The sequence below is a fragment of the Bos indicus x Bos taurus genome, chromosome 19 (genome assembly GCF_003369695.1).
Source record: "Bos indicus x Bos taurus breed Angus x Brahman F1 hybrid chromosome 19, Bos_hybrid_MaternalHap_v2.0, whole genome shotgun sequence".
In the NCBI taxonomy this organism is placed as follows: Eukaryota; Metazoa; Chordata; class Mammalia; order Artiodactyla; family Bovidae; genus Bos; species Bos indicus x Bos taurus.
Genome location: NC_040094.1, coordinates 45,046,627 through 45,061,634, shown reverse-complemented (window position 1 = coordinate 45,061,634; position 15,008 = coordinate 45,046,627). Strand labels below are relative to the sequence as shown.

Below are 15,008 nucleotides of genomic sequence, written 5' to 3'. Positions count from 1 at the left end.
ATGGCTGGATGGCATCACTGACTCGATGGACGTGAGTCTGAGTGAACTCCAGGAGTTGGTGATGGACAGGGAGGCCTGGCGTGCTGCAATTCATGGGGTTGCAAAGAGTCGGACACGACTGAGCGACTGAACTGAACTGAACTGAGCGACTTTCAAGATAGAAAACGATATATATATATTATATGATGTTATTGTCAATATTTGGTTTCCTATTCTTTTTTTTTTTTTTGGTTTCCTATTCTTTAGCTATTACCATAAATAGCATCTGGAGTATAATTTCATCCTATGAAAGAAAAAATATGTGTGCGGCTATATATCCAGAGAAAAAAGTTGCATTAGAATATGACTTTGTTTCTATGTGGCCTTCCCAGGTGGCACTAGTGGTAAAGAACCCATCTGCCAATGCAGGAGACATGAGAGACATGGGTTTGATCCCTGGGTCGGGAAGATCTCCTGAAGAAGGTCATGGCAACCCACTTCAGTATTCATGCCTGGAGAATCCCATGGACAGAGGAGAACTGGTGGGCTACGGTGCACAGGGTCGCAAAGAGTCAGACACGACTGAAGCGACTTAAATATATTGTATTACCATAAAGCATTTCACAGACAGAAAAACAAATATCATATGATATTGCTTATATGTGGAATCTAAAGAAATGGTACAAATGAACTTATTTCAAAAACAGAAGTTCAGTCACAGATGGAAAAACAAACTTGTAGTTACCAGAAAGGGGAAGGGGAAGGGATAAATTGGCAGGTTGGGATTGACATATATGCACTACTATATATAAATAGATAGTGAGAACTTATTGAATAGTACACGGAACTCTATTCAATACTCTGTAATAACCTATATGGGAATAGAATCTAAAAAAGACTGGATATATGTTATCCATAACTGATTCACTTTTCTATACAGGAGAAACTAACACAACATTGTTAAATCAACTATATTCCAATAAAGTATTAATTTAAGGAAGCATTCCACACTTGTCAATGAATATTTTTAGAGCATCAGAGAATAGTTTAAATAGATATTCAACAGTATTACTTTCCATGCTGCACTGTAATTTTTAAATTCATTGTCTCATTTGGACAGACATTCAGATTGTTTTCAGTACTTGGCTGCTTTTTGTTTTTGTTTGGCCATGCGGCATAGCATGTAGGATCTTAGCTCAGGGATAGAACCCACACTCCTAGCGTTGGAAAAGCAGTGTCTCAACCACTGGACCGCCAGGGACATTTACTACTTTGTTGTTGTTGTTGTTTTATTTTTGTTTGGGCTGGGTCTTTTTTGCTGTGCAGGCTTTTCTTTAGTTGGGGTAAGCAGGGGCTATTCTTTGTAGTGCTCGGGCTTCTCATTGCAGTCGCTTTTCTTGTTGTGGGGCACTGGCTCTAGGGCACGTGGGCTTCAGTCGTTGCAGCAGGCAAGAATACTGGAGTGGGTAGCCATTCCCTTCTTGAGAGGATCTTCCCAAACCAGGGATCCAACCCTGGTTTCCTGCATTGCAGGTCGATTCTTTACCATCTGAGCCATCAGGAAAGCCCACTACTTTGTTTTTAAACTGCACTTTGATAAACATCTTTGATGACGGTTATTTGTACACATCCAAGATTTTTTTTTCCCCTAGGATAAATTCCTGGAAATAGGAATTTATTCCTGGAAATAGAATTGCTGGGTCAAAGGATGTTCACATTTTTAAGATTTTTGCTATACGGTGCTGCGTTGTTCTCTAGAAGGTTGTACCTATTTTCATGCCCATCAACAGTGTGCTGCTGCTGCTGCTAAGTCGCTTCAGTTGTGTCAGGAGAGCCCTAATAATGTTCTTGTCCCCCCAAACAGTGTAGAGGCTAGAGAGGAACAGGGAATAGATGGGGGAGGTTTAGAGAAATAGGAGAATCCTAAAGATGTTTATAAGCCATGACGAAAGAACAGAGGAGAAGGGGAGAAGTGAAGATAAATGCAATCTGAGAAGGGAATCAATGACTGAGCAGTGGCCTCTGAAGCCAGGAAGGGCTGAGCCAGCAACTAGGGCTTGCCCTGCAGAGGATGTGGGAAATCTGTCTTGCCTACAGCCCCGGATTCCTGATCCATTTATTCAGGATTAGGGATATACACCCTGTGTTATATAGCATTCCCCACATTCCCCACGCTACATGTCATTTTTCATTTTTCTGTCTTACCAAATTCTGTGAAGGCAGGAACTAAGTTTTGTTTTTATTCCAGTATTCCCAAAGTCTATCCAGTGCCTGCATGCAGCAAATACTTGATAAAAATTTATTAAGCGAATGATAGATGCAATTCAGAGAAGATGGGGGAAGAGCTAGGGATGCATTTTGTGAATGTGTACAGCAAAGGACAGGATGCAGTTAAGGGTGTTCTGAGTCCTGCTATGCTAAGTCACTCTGACTCTTTGCAACCCTATGAATGGTAGCCCGCAGACTCCTCTGTGCATGGGATTCTCCAGGCAAGAATATGGAATAGGTTGCCATGGCCTCCTCCAGGGGATCTTCCTGACCCAGGGATCAAACCCGCATCTTGCATCTTGCGTCTTCTGCATTGGGAGACGGGTCCTCTACCACTAGTGCCACCTTTTGAAAGAGGGACTTTTGGGATTAGGGTTTTTCAAGATTTATTATACATATATGTATATACACATACATATATATAATTTGGCTGTGGTGGAGCTTTGTTGCTGCACGCAGGCTTTCTCTATTTGCAGTGAGCGGGGACTACTCTTCATTACCGTACGTGGGCTTGTTATTATGGTAGCTTCTCTTGTTTCAGAGCACAGGCTCTAGTGTGCAGCCCGTGGGGTTTAGAGCCCAGATTCAGTGATTGTGGTGCCTGGGCTTAGTTGTTCTGTGGCATGTGGGATCTTCCTACAGCAGGCACCGAACCTATATACCCTGCATTGGCAGGCAGATTCTTAAATCACTGTACCACCAGGAAAGCCCTGGGGTTAGGTTTTTGATGGTGGAGGAATTACGAGGGGAAAAGAAAGGAAAGAATGAAGACTTAGTTGGGACTACATCACTGTCTAAAGCTGGCCTCTTATATGTAATAATCATTTAAAATTAACATTTCAATGGGTCTTAGATCCTTATCTGTTTATTTTCCCTAAAATATTGAACTTGGGTATTTTTATACCTTTATGTCAAATTATGATGGCTACGGAGTGATGAATGTATCTGTGAATCTTGGATGTTGCCTTAACTGAATACATTTATAGTAAATCCATTTTATAAAAAAATCAGAAAGTACTCCTTCCCTAACCACTAGATAAGTTGTTTCATGTTTGCCCATTTGCTAGGCAGAGGGGTGTCTGCTCCTTTAATTTACATTCACTGGATCGCTAGTGAGCTAGCACATTTGTCATGTTTCATCAACCACCTTGTAAATTAACAATTTAGGCCTTTTGCCTTCTCTTCCCTTCAATTTTTCTTTAAATTTCCCAAGAATCCATGGGTACACCCCTTTGTCAAAAATTCAAATGCAGACCATAAAAAGCCCCACTGGCACAGTTCCTCTCTCCTCAGAGGAAATTCTTGGGCACCTGCCTTTCAGGCCTTTTTCTATTCAGCTTCAATCATGAGGTTTGGTTTTGCTTGCTGTACATGTTATATTTCAACCTTGGTAATAGTCTTGGTAATCTTTCCCAAGGCAGTACACGTGCTCGTCACTTGGACTCTATGCCCAGATCTCTCCTGCTGCGGGTATACCCTTTGTAAGGACTGAATTATATTCCACAGTGTGGATTTGTTTACCATTTCCCACATGTTGAGTTGTTGCAAGCAAGGCTGGGATGAATACTGCCGTGTGTACCAGCCTTTGGTGTAACTGGGGAGCAACTGAAGGGCATTGCTTAATTGCCCATCAAAGAGGCAGTTTCCTTTCTGACCCCCTTGTATGAGCAAGAACTTGTGTCTCCAAATCATCACAGGTACTGAGTATTAGTCTTTAAAATGTACCCCCCGAAGGAATTCCCTCGTGGTCCAGTGGTTAGGACTCGGTGCTTTCACCACAGTGGCCCGATTCAATCCCTGGTCAGGGAACTAAGATCCTGCAATCTGTGTGGCACAACCAGAAAAAACCAGTCCCTCAATCTAGTAAGAGAATTGTATCTTATTATTGTTTTAATTTGCATTTCCCTAATTACTGGTGAGGTTGAGCATGACCATTCATTACTTTGACAGATATTTGCGTGTCCACTCTCTGCAAGACACTGTACAAGCACCAAGTCAGCAATGGTAAATAAAAGAGATGTCATTCCTGCCCTCAGACATCAAGAAAATGAAATCTTTTAGTGGCAGATACTTTTGTCAACATTTTGCCTTTTACTTGTGTTTATGATTCAGGGCTTTTATAACCAAATTTAAATTTTTTTCTGTATCCAGATAAGTCTGTATCCAGATGAGTCTTTTTTCTTCTATGCTTTTACATAGAAAAATCTCATCCCAAAATCAGATACATAATCACATGCGTCTTTGGGACTTTTTAAATTGGGTATCTTGTCATTGTAAGAATACCAGAAAAAGCCACGCTCACTGGGGTCTGCCTGCTCTAAACGGGGAGACAGCTTAGTATTCTCCCCTGAGAGTGAGGCTCCTGGCTTGGCCCCAGGACTAGAGGGTACTTCTGTCTCTTCACTTGGCCTTTTGGATCTGTGAAATTAAAGCAAAAATTTCATCCAGAAAGGAGAGGTTGCTACTCTGTATAACGAGGTCAAAGACTATCTTCTAGTTATTGAAAGGAAATACCTACAGATGCGACTCTCTGCAGAGGAGGGGAGGATGGGCAGCAGCTGCAAAAAGGCTGACCCAGGACTCCTGATCTGTCTCTACCATGTGACTCCACATGGCAGTGAGAGTAGAGAGCCCAGAGTCCCTCACTTCAGCAAAGGGACAGGAGAACAGGCTGCTGACAGCCACCTCCTCCAGTGGGTACTGAAAGTTCAGGGTCTGGAAAGGTTCCTCTTGTTGTACTTTAAAAACACACACACACACACAATTTTAAAATTAAGTAATTAATTCCTTTTGGTTGTGCTGGGTCTTCATTGCTGCACACTGGCTTTTTCTAGTTGCGGCAAGCGGAGGCTACTCTCTAGCTGCAGTGTGTGGGCTTCTCATTGAGGTGGCTTCTATTGTTGCAGAGCATGGGCTCTTGGTGCGTGGGCTCAGTAGTTGTGGCACATGGGCTTAGTTGTCCCTAGGCACATGGGATCTTCCCTGACCAGGGATCAAACCCTTGTTCCCTGCATTGGCTGGTGGAATCTTAACCATTGGACCACCAGGGAAGTCCTCCTGTGTTGTTCTTACACCCTTTTTCCTATCACAAGAGTAACAACTGATCTGTGCAGAAAACTTGGGGATACAGAAGAGTACAAAGGATGGGGAATAAACACGGAGCGATGGGTATCTCAGGCATATTTCAACCTAACAACAGCCACGCTTTGGTCTGTGCACAAATCATTTATTTGCATTCATAAAAACTGGCTTAGCTTAAAAAGCTTCCTCTTAAGGATGAATAGTGGTAATTTTGCCTCTGGGACCAGAGCAGGAAGTGAGAGAGAGTAGGGGAAAGCTGATGGCTGGTTCTCCTGTCATGGATCCTCAAAGACCACAAGACCATAGTTTAAGACACTGTGCATCACTGGGGGGTGGGGAACACAACCATAAATGGGTCATGGACATCATGCATTTCTTTCTCCCTCAACAGCCATTTCCTGAAAGGCCTGTTTAAGGAATATAGTCCGGTCTCAGTGTCATTGAGGCAGATATAGGTTCCTAAATAAATAAGTACAATACCAAGGAAGGCTACCTACCGGAGTTGAAATAGGCTCTGCAGAGAGAGGGCTATTGGGCTGAGTCTTGAGGATCATATCAGCTTCAACCAAGGCAAAAAAAGATGTGGGAAGGGTAGACCAAGCAGAGGGAACTGCACAAGTAGGTGCATGGAAGCTAAGGGGAGAAGCTCATATCTGGCAATCCAGTAACTCATTTGCTAAGGCTGGGTTACAGGGGCCTTAGAAGGGGAAAGCAATATCAGGAGGCCAGAGAGCTTGGCGGAGGCAGGGACTAAATACTTATTCTGCCTTGTTGAGTTTTGATATTAGCCTGAAGGTAGTGTAGAGCCACTAAAGGTCATGATCGGAGCTCTGATTCCCAAAGGTCATTCCAGCATCCTTGCAGGGCATGGGGATTTCAAGACCTGTCAGTGAGGTCCTCCCTCAAGGTGACAAAGGTAGATCGGGCATTGGCAGTACAGCTAGAGGCAGAGTCTGTCCCTCTTTAGGAGGCTGAATGGGTACATGAGGAGCAGGGGAGACGGGATGACAAGATCACTTCCTCCTGGCTTAGGGTCTGCCTAGATGGAGGGGCCATCATCCATTTAGGCAAAGGAGGAGGATGCGGGCAAAGGTTGAATCTGCAGACCTTCCCATTAGAGAGAGGAGCTGAAGTTCAGGTCGGGCTGGAGGTCAGCAGGTGGCTCAAGAAGCCAATAAATGGATGAGCTGGCCCCGAAGGACATGTGGACAAGAGTGTGGACAAGAAGGTCAGAGACTAGTCCTCCAGGGTTGGGAGGGATTACTGATGGAGGGGGAAGGACAAGCTCTGGGAGTGGCTGGGCATGGGGCTCACTGGATACGCCCCTCCACACGCAGCAACAAGTAGTCCTTGAGGAGCGGGGGCAGTGGGAGGCAGGAGGCAGCCTCTCGGCAACGGCTACCCAGCTGAGCACGCATAGCCAGCCGGGCCAGGTGCTGCAGCCGTCTTGGCTGGTTCACCATGCTCAGGACCGAGCTATAGAAGGCTTCGTGCTCCTAGGCCAGGAGTGGAACATGGTCAGATGGCCCAACACCCTTCCCTCTGGGGGCAACCTAGTGGTGGGGCCCTGAGATTCTACAACATGGATCCACCTGGGCATGTAGCATATCTCACAGGACTCAGATTCAGAACCAAAGGCCCTGCAGGGGTCATGGGAGCTGAGACCACACTGCAGGGCAGGGTCTCAGCCATGTCTACACCCGCCTCCCCCAACTCCAATAGTGCTGTCTACTGAGTCAGAGATGCCTGATAAATGTCTATACTGATGCAGGTAAGAGAGAGGCTAGAGAGGTGTGTGTAATTAAAGGTTGTTCTAAGCTGCCGGAGGCAGGGTACCCAGAGGTTTCACTCTGCCCATCCTCCTCCAGCCCAGGGTTCCCCTTGCTCCTGCTTCCAGGAAGCCCATCCTGGGGGTATAGGCCTAGGGTTCACCCTTCCTCTCTACCTCCCTCAGAGCCCAGGAAGGAGCTGTGCTGGTGGGGTGGACATACCTGCCACAACTCAGGAAGCACGGCCTCCACCCAGGTATCACAGGATGGGACACAAGGGTAGGCATTAAGCAGGACTTCTAGGGCCCGAGGGAAGTTGGCACAGTGTCTCAGCATCTAGAAACCAGAAGAGATTCTTAAGGGCACCATGCTTCTACCAACCAGCCTGGGCCACTATAGTTATATCCCAATTTGAGATGCCAAGATCTGAGTCCCTCCTAATCCTTCTCTAGCCTCAGTTTATCCCACATTTCAAGTGTGTTCCAATCTCCTTGGGGGCTTTCTTCTCTGTTGGACACTCTCCTCCCTAACTCTCGCTGGTCCTTCCCTAGATGGGGACCGACCTCTGGCATAGACGATGGGCTCTATCTTTTGGCTTCTCTTCCCCGGTAGCTGGGCAATTCCAGCTCCAGGCACCCCTGCCCGCCAGGAGCCTCTCACCTCTGGGCGTACAGGCTGGGCCCCATAGTCCAGCAGCGCGGCAAAGAGGACCTCGGGCTCCCAGTTGGGGGCGTCCTGGACAGCCTGCAGTGCGCAGTCCATGGGTGTTTGGCCCGCTCCGTTGGGGACCGCCGCACAGGCCCCGTGGCGCAGCAGCAGCTCGGCCAGAGCCCCGCAGCCATTGGCACAGGCGTTGTGCAGCGGCGTGTGGCGCTTGCGTCCGGCCGCCCGGGCATCGGCCCCAGCCTCCAGAAGCCGGCGCGCGGCGGCCTGGTGGCGACGGCTGCTGCTCGGCCCCTCGGCCCCAGCGCACGCCGCGTTCAGGGCCGTCTCGCCCTGGCTTGTGCGCAGGTTCACATCGGCGCCATGCTCCAGGTAGAGAGCCACATGCCCCTCCAGGCCGCGTGCCGCGGCCACGTGCAGGGGCGTCACCTCGCTGTCTCGTGCGGCCAAGTTCACAGTCGCTCCGGCCTCCAGCAGCAGCTTGGCGCACCTGGGGACAAGGTACAAGGCCCCCGAGGCAAATCCTGTCATCCGTGACCCCTTCTTCCCACCCCTCTTGGCTCAGGTGAGCCTGTTGACCACCGCCAGACTCATGGAGGCCCCGTGACTAGACAGAAGAGGAGGAGGGCCCATCCAAGCCACCTGGAACATTTCGGTTTTCAGCCCAGAAAGGTTGTGGTGCAGCTCAGGACACACAGCAAGTTAGTGACTGCAGGGTAATTAATACTCATTGCCTAAGACTGTGCCTCCCAGAATCTAACCTGACTCCCCCATCAGATTGGGACCCCAAGGCCTGGCTCTGAATCACTTGTGAGTGGTCTCTCCTAACCTTTTGATAGCCACTTTTCAAAAAAAGTCTTGAAAACCCATTAATCTGTACACAATGAAGCATAGAAAATTGAGTGTAACCCTTCCCCCCCACCACAAAAGAAAATAGAAATAGAAGTCCTAATTAGTTAAAGTAAAAAAAAAAAATCCAAAGTCCTAATTAGTATTTTCTTCCTGCCTCCAAACATGAAGGGCTTCCCAAATATAAAGACCACCCTTCTTGGCCAACCACACCCACTCCAGCAAAGGAAAGGCACTTGGGTGTCCCCCTTACTCCACTCCCTCTAGAGAAAACAACCAAACCCAAACCAGATTTTAGGGAGCACAGTCTATAGGGAGCACAGCTTTAGGGAACACTGGTTCAGTCTTCTAGTTCCTGGAAAAATTATAGGTCAAACACTGTTGAGGCAAATTCGCATCGTTAAACCACCACGGGGTAAACCAAACATTCTTGCAAACTAAATTAATGATCACACTAAACTAACAGTAATTTAAAAAGCCAGAACAGGAGCCACTGGAAACTCAGGAGCAGATCCATCAGACTCCAGTGAAACCCTGACGACCAAGGGTCATTCCCCAAAACAGAGTTCCAGCTCCCTTCAGTGCATGCTCAGGGACAAAGAGTTGAGCAGCATCTAGCCAGCCACAAACTACATAATTTATTTTCTTGGTAAATTCTAATCATAGACTAATTTTTGTTTCTATTGTATATACTAAATTTAAATAACTCCAAGAAGCTCGCTCAGTCAGGTTCCATTCTCATTTCACTTAAAAGGATTAAGTCTGGACTTCCCTCGTGGTCCGGTGGTTGGAATTTACCTGCCAATGCAGGGGACATGGGTTTGATTCCTGTTCCAGGAAGATTCCACATGCCACGGAGCAACTAAGCCTGTGTGCCACAACTACTGAGCCCACGTGCTGCAGCTACTGAAGCCTGCACGCCTAGAGCCTGTGCTCTTCAACAAGAGAAGCCACCCCAATGAGAAGCCCAAGTGCTGCAACGAGTAGCCCCTACTCACCACAACTAGAGAAAGCTGTTAGGCAGCAAGGGAGACCCAGTGCAGCCAGAAATAAATAAAATAAAAAATTGGGGGAAAAAAAGGATCAAGTCTGCTAGAAAGTACACCACGTGCGCATAAAACTCAAGAAAGGACTGGAAATTTTGGATCATTTCTGGGTCCATCACTGATCTAGATCTACGTGGGGAGAGGGCCCCAGCACTGGGGCTGTAGAGTATCTTCCAGGAGCCCTTGATTCCTTACCCTCGCCAGCTCTATCTCTGGGCCTGACTTGTAAAAGTGCAAATACCATCATGTAGAGGGTCCAAGAACCTGTTGACCTTAAAAAGGTGGGAAGAGGAGGTGTGCCTCATATTAAGATGGGAAAACACTAGGTCAGATCTTTCTTGATGCCTACCTCTAAACAACTAGGAATGTGGCTGCAAAGGGTTCCCAGGCAATAGGAAACTGCAGTTGAAAAGAGTTTTCCCCCAAAACAACAAGGCTTCTGCTTCGTGGGCTTAGCTGATGTGACTTTGGAGAGGTCACTAAACCTTTCTGAGTCTCAGTTTTATCCTCAGAGAATGTGACCTGTCTCCCAAGCTGCTACAAGGAGATGTTTTCTGTTATGTGAGCTGGAGACACACACACACATGCACACGTGTACACACTCCGCCTCCCCAAACCATCTCAACCCCTGGACACCTACTGTAAGGACTCGGGGACTGTGCAGAGGTGCAAGGGGGTTGTGCCTTCCTCGGACAACACGTTGACCTTGGCGCCGAAGGTCACCAGCAACTGCACACAGTCGAACTGGGCCCGGGCACAGGCCTCGTGCAAGGCTGCCCGGCCCCCAACCCGAGCATCCAGCTCAGCTCCCTGCCGGATCAGGTAGCGGGCGCAGTTGGTGTAGCCTCGGGCAGCAACGATGGTGAGAGGTGCAGTGTGCTTGGCCTTGGGGGTCAGCACCCAGAACCCTGGAGAGAGCAGGCAGTTTTAGCTGGGTGTGTATGAGGCCAGGGGGCAGGGCATGCTGTCGTGTACAACTCTGCATGTTGGGCTGAGCACAAACCCTGTGCCTATCTGTACCTGTGGAGAGGGGCTCCCTCAAGCCCCCAGTTAAGAGTGTAATCTGGAACAGCCTTTTAGAACAGTTTGTCAGTCTGTGAAAAATGTATGTGTCATAGAAAGAAACATTTAATTGCTCTTTTTTTTGGCCCTACTCAGCAGCTTGTGGGATCTTAGTTCCCTGACCAGGGATTGAACCTGGGCCCTGGCAGTAAGAGTGCTGAGTCCTAACCACTAGACTGCCAGCAAATTCCCTTAATTGCTCTTTAAAACTACAAGGGCAGCTAAGGAGGTGAATCCTATTGAGGAAACTTCTGGGTCTTTGAGCTACTGGTGGAGTCCTTGGCTCTTTTTGTTAACTTAGGCGCTCTAATATTTGGGAGGGGAAGGAGTTATGCACAGGAGGGCCTGGAACTGACTTGGGGAGTAGCCAAGAGGAAAGCTGAAGAAGTCCTAGGATATTCCTGGGGTGGGAAGGGTGGGATGAAAGTGTGGGGAAGGGTGGAGGGTGGGGGATAAGAGGTGGGAGTGGGGAAAGGAAGGGTAGGAGGAGGGGTTGATCATAGGACTGGTGTTGGATCCAAATTGTGGAAATAGCCAAGGTCTTGTTTGAAGGACATAGATGCCTAATATCAGACTGTCAGTTGTTTGCATTGTAGGGAAGCGAATCCCTGGGTTTCCTAAATCTTGGGTAAAACATGCTTTGTTTTTTATTAAGATTGAAATTAAGGCCAAGTTCCATTTGGGAGATGGGGGACATGCTGCAGAATGAGACCGAGATGCCCTGGGTGGGGTCACATCTCTAGCAGCTAAAGGACCTTGGAGCCAGTGGTGACTAACAGCATAAATTCTTCAAGGATTTTGAACCTCCAAATCCATAGGTGGGGGTTGAGGCAATTTCCTGTTAATCAGTTTTTCTTGTGTGTGTTGGGTTTTTTTTCCTCTTTTTTTGTCTGGTCTTTTTTTGGTCTTTTCTCCTTGTCAATCTTAAGAATGGAGTGATCTTTTTTTAAATTAGTTTTTATTGGCAGATAGATCCTAAGGATACAAAGATGTTGGTCATATTGTTATTTAAAGTAGATTTTAAAAAAAAGGAATCTAATCTAACCAATCTATTGGGTTTCCCTGGGTGGCTCAGATGGTAAAGAATCTACCTGCAATGCAGAAGACCCATGTTTGATCCTTGGGTTGGAAGAGCCCCTGGAGAAGGAAATGGCAACCCACTCCAGTATTCTTGCCTGGAAAATCCCATGCACAGAGGAGCCTGGTGGGGTCTCAAAGAGTCAGACATGACTGAGAGACTAACACTGTATAAATCATGGGCCAACCATACAATAGAATTTATGCGTCTATTTAAAATACTATATGGACTTAATGGTTATTGCCACAGAAACATGTTACATGAAAAAAATCAGGCTATAAATAGCATCTGGTGTATAATTTCATTCTATGAGAGAAAAAATATTTGTGTGGATATATATCCAGAAGAAAAAATTGCATTAGAATATAATTGTATTTCTATGTGGGCTTCCCAGGTGGCGCTAGTGGTAAAGAACCCTCCTGACAATACAAGAGACTCAAGAGACACGGGTTCGATCCCTGGGTCTTGAAGATCCCCTGGAGAAGGAAATAGCAACCCACTCCAGTATTCTTGCCTGGAAAATCCCATGGATAGAGGAGCCTGGCGGGCTACAGTCCATAGAGTCGCAAAGAGTCAGACTTGGCACACATACATGTATTTCTATGTAATTCCAACAACATGTTAATATAACTTTAATTCTGAAAGACATACAAACCACTAAGCATGCCTCAGCTCTGTTTAGGAGGGATCTACAATGGGCAGTGGGAGGGGATGGTCTATTCTCTGGGCTGGAAAGGGGAGATTTGGCCCAGGCTCTCTCCCATCCCCACCCCCACCTTCCTCCCTACCCCTCCACTTCTGCCCCCACCAGGTGCTCCTTACCCTGTTCAGCTGACCAGGCCAGCTGGTTGCTCACAGTCTCCACAATCATGTTGGCAGCGTCTTCATCTTGGAACAGGGCTTGGATCTGCTGTAGCTCACCAGAAAACAGGGCATTGTGCACAGCTGGGTCCCGGCAGGAGCGGCGTGGCCTAGTGAGCTGGGCCTGGGAACTTGGGGGGCATCTTTGGCTCCGGCACTGCTGGGCTGCTGCCCGCCGCCGGTCCTCCCATTCCAGCCACTCCCGCTGGAGGCGGAGAGAGCGCAGGGTGGAGGAGGTGAAGGGGAAGGTCTCCTCCGCCATGGCAGGGGGGCCCAGGGCGGGGGATCCAGGAGTCTGGGCAGCAGCAGCTGGGCAGGGCTGGTTCCCTCGCCTGACTGCCACCCTTGCTCTGAGGAGCCACCCTGCCCCCTCACCCGTGACCCAGAGAAAGGAGCAGCTGAGACTATAAATAGGCCCTTCACTGCTCTGATAAACAGGGTTTGCCCAGAGTCATGATCTTGGTGCAGAGAAGGTGTTGGGCCAGTCCCCAGCCCCGGGTTGGGATGGCCCCTGTGGATACCCTCAGACTGGGGAGCCGGCCCCCAGCTGAACCCCAGGTCTGCATTCTCCCACTTTCTGGAGTATCTTGAGTCGGCCACGTCCAAGGCGAATAAATCAATCAGGGAAATGGACTGGACAGGGCTCTCTGATGTTGGCTGGAGACCAGACCCCAGCCCAGGAAATACTGGCAGGTCACACTGGAGTTCCAACAGCTCTGCTCAGCATCTGCATTAACAACACTAACTCCATACATATGAGCCCAGAGCTTTAGAATACTCAGATTGTTTTTATATCTACCTTTACTCAGATCACCATACAGATTTCTTGGCTCTCCCCGGGTAAACAGCAACCTTGGTTTTGACAATAAATTATATGATCAGGCTGATTATCACAGTTTGAACACCTCTGAGATGGGTGGTCTTATGTCTGTTTCATGGATGAGGCACTTAAGGCTTAGCAAAGTGAAACTACTTGCTCAAGGTCACAGCTTGTGAGGGGGAGCCAGGCTGGGATCCTGTGTGTCTGACTCCAGAGATGGAGTGATTCAGTAAGAGCGCCTCTCCCCACCTTCCAAGCAGGACAGCATGGTCCCTAACGATGCCTTCAGTGAATCTTGGTTAGGGTTTTCTTATTTGATTTCCCTAGCTCCTAAAAGGGCTCACATGCCTGCCTGAGGAGGACCAAGGGCTTGACTTCACAACTCTGGGGACCATGGAGACCCTCAAGCTACAAAACCACTCACCCAAAGTGCTCTGCTTTCAGGAGCCTCTAGGGGGAGGAATGAGGCCGTCAAACAGCACTAGCTGCTGTGAGTTCCCAGCAGTGAAGGGGAGGGCAGGAGGGAGGCTGGCCAATCCTGGCCCCAGAAACTCTCCTCAGTTCCTGGGTGGAGGAGGGTGGCCTCTCAGCCCCTCAGGGTCGGCCTGTCCCCATCCTGCCCTGACTGCACGCCCTGGCTGTCCCTGTCCACACACACACACACACACACACACACACACACGTGCGCGCGCGTGCACTCTCCACCTCATTCTCACATTTTCAGTTAGCATCTCAAGACACACACACACACACACACACACACACTCCACCTCATTCTCACATTTTCAATTACCATCTCAAGACCTTTAACCCAGACCAGCCTAGCCTCCTACCTGGTGTCCCCTCTTCTGCTCCACTGCCCATAGGGAAGGATCTGTCTGAAATGGTTCATTTCCCAGCTTAAAACGTTTGCTGACTCCTGCCCTCTCCCACTAACCCCCGTGCCCTGGTTTGGCTCTGCTTCAGGCATCATTCCCCTCACATTTCCCCGCCCTTCCCTGCTGTTCCCTCCACTTGGAAGTCCCTTCTGACTCATCCCTCAAAGGTCGCCTGCTCTGGGAGACACCTGCTCAGATCTCCCACCCCTGAGGCTCCAGCTGCCCCCCATCCATGCTCTGGAGGGCCTCGTGTGTGCCCATGTACTGTGGCTCCAGAGCAGGACCTGAGTGGGTTCAGTTGGGTTTCTGGTCCCCGGCAGGTCATGGCACACAGTAGGTCTTGTTACAGGCTGGCCTCCTGCGTGCAGCACGTTGACTGAAGGCCCCCATTCTCCACCAGAGCGGACACGCATCTGCCTGCCCACGTGTGTGGCAGCAGCCTGGCCTGTTTCTGGCTCCGCCTTTACCCTGCTGTTCACCCACTCTGGCCCCAGCTTCGTGGTGGTATTCCAGGGTGGGGGATCCCAGAGAAGCAATGAGATCATGCCCAGCGAGGGCTTGGAGATCCTCAGAGAAAGGCGCCTCTATAAATGCAGGTGTGATTAACTGTGTTGGCACCCACTTGGTGTTTTAATTGCCCCGCCAACGGCCCGG

At 48.6% G+C, this 15,008-nt stretch overlaps 1 protein-coding gene across 1 annotated transcript; it reads right to left on the bottom strand.

The window, feature by feature from the left end:
• Nucleotides 1-5,452: 5,452 nt before the first annotated feature.
• Nucleotides 5,453-13,241, bottom strand: ASB16 (ankyrin repeat and SOCS box containing 16). The gene is made up of 5 exons (XM_027518693.1): nt 12,618-13,241; nt 10,296-10,563; nt 7,758-8,250; nt 7,320-7,433; nt 5,453-6,824 (listed from the first exon to the last, which is right to left on the bottom strand). Exons 1-5 carry the CDS (start codon nt 12,916-12,918, stop codon nt 6,639-6,641), a joined length of 1,362 nt encoding a protein of 453 aa, XP_027374494.1. The 5' UTR covers nt 12,919-13,241; the 3' UTR covers nt 5,453-6,638.
• Between the last annotated feature and the right edge of the window lie 1,767 nt (nt 13,242-15,008).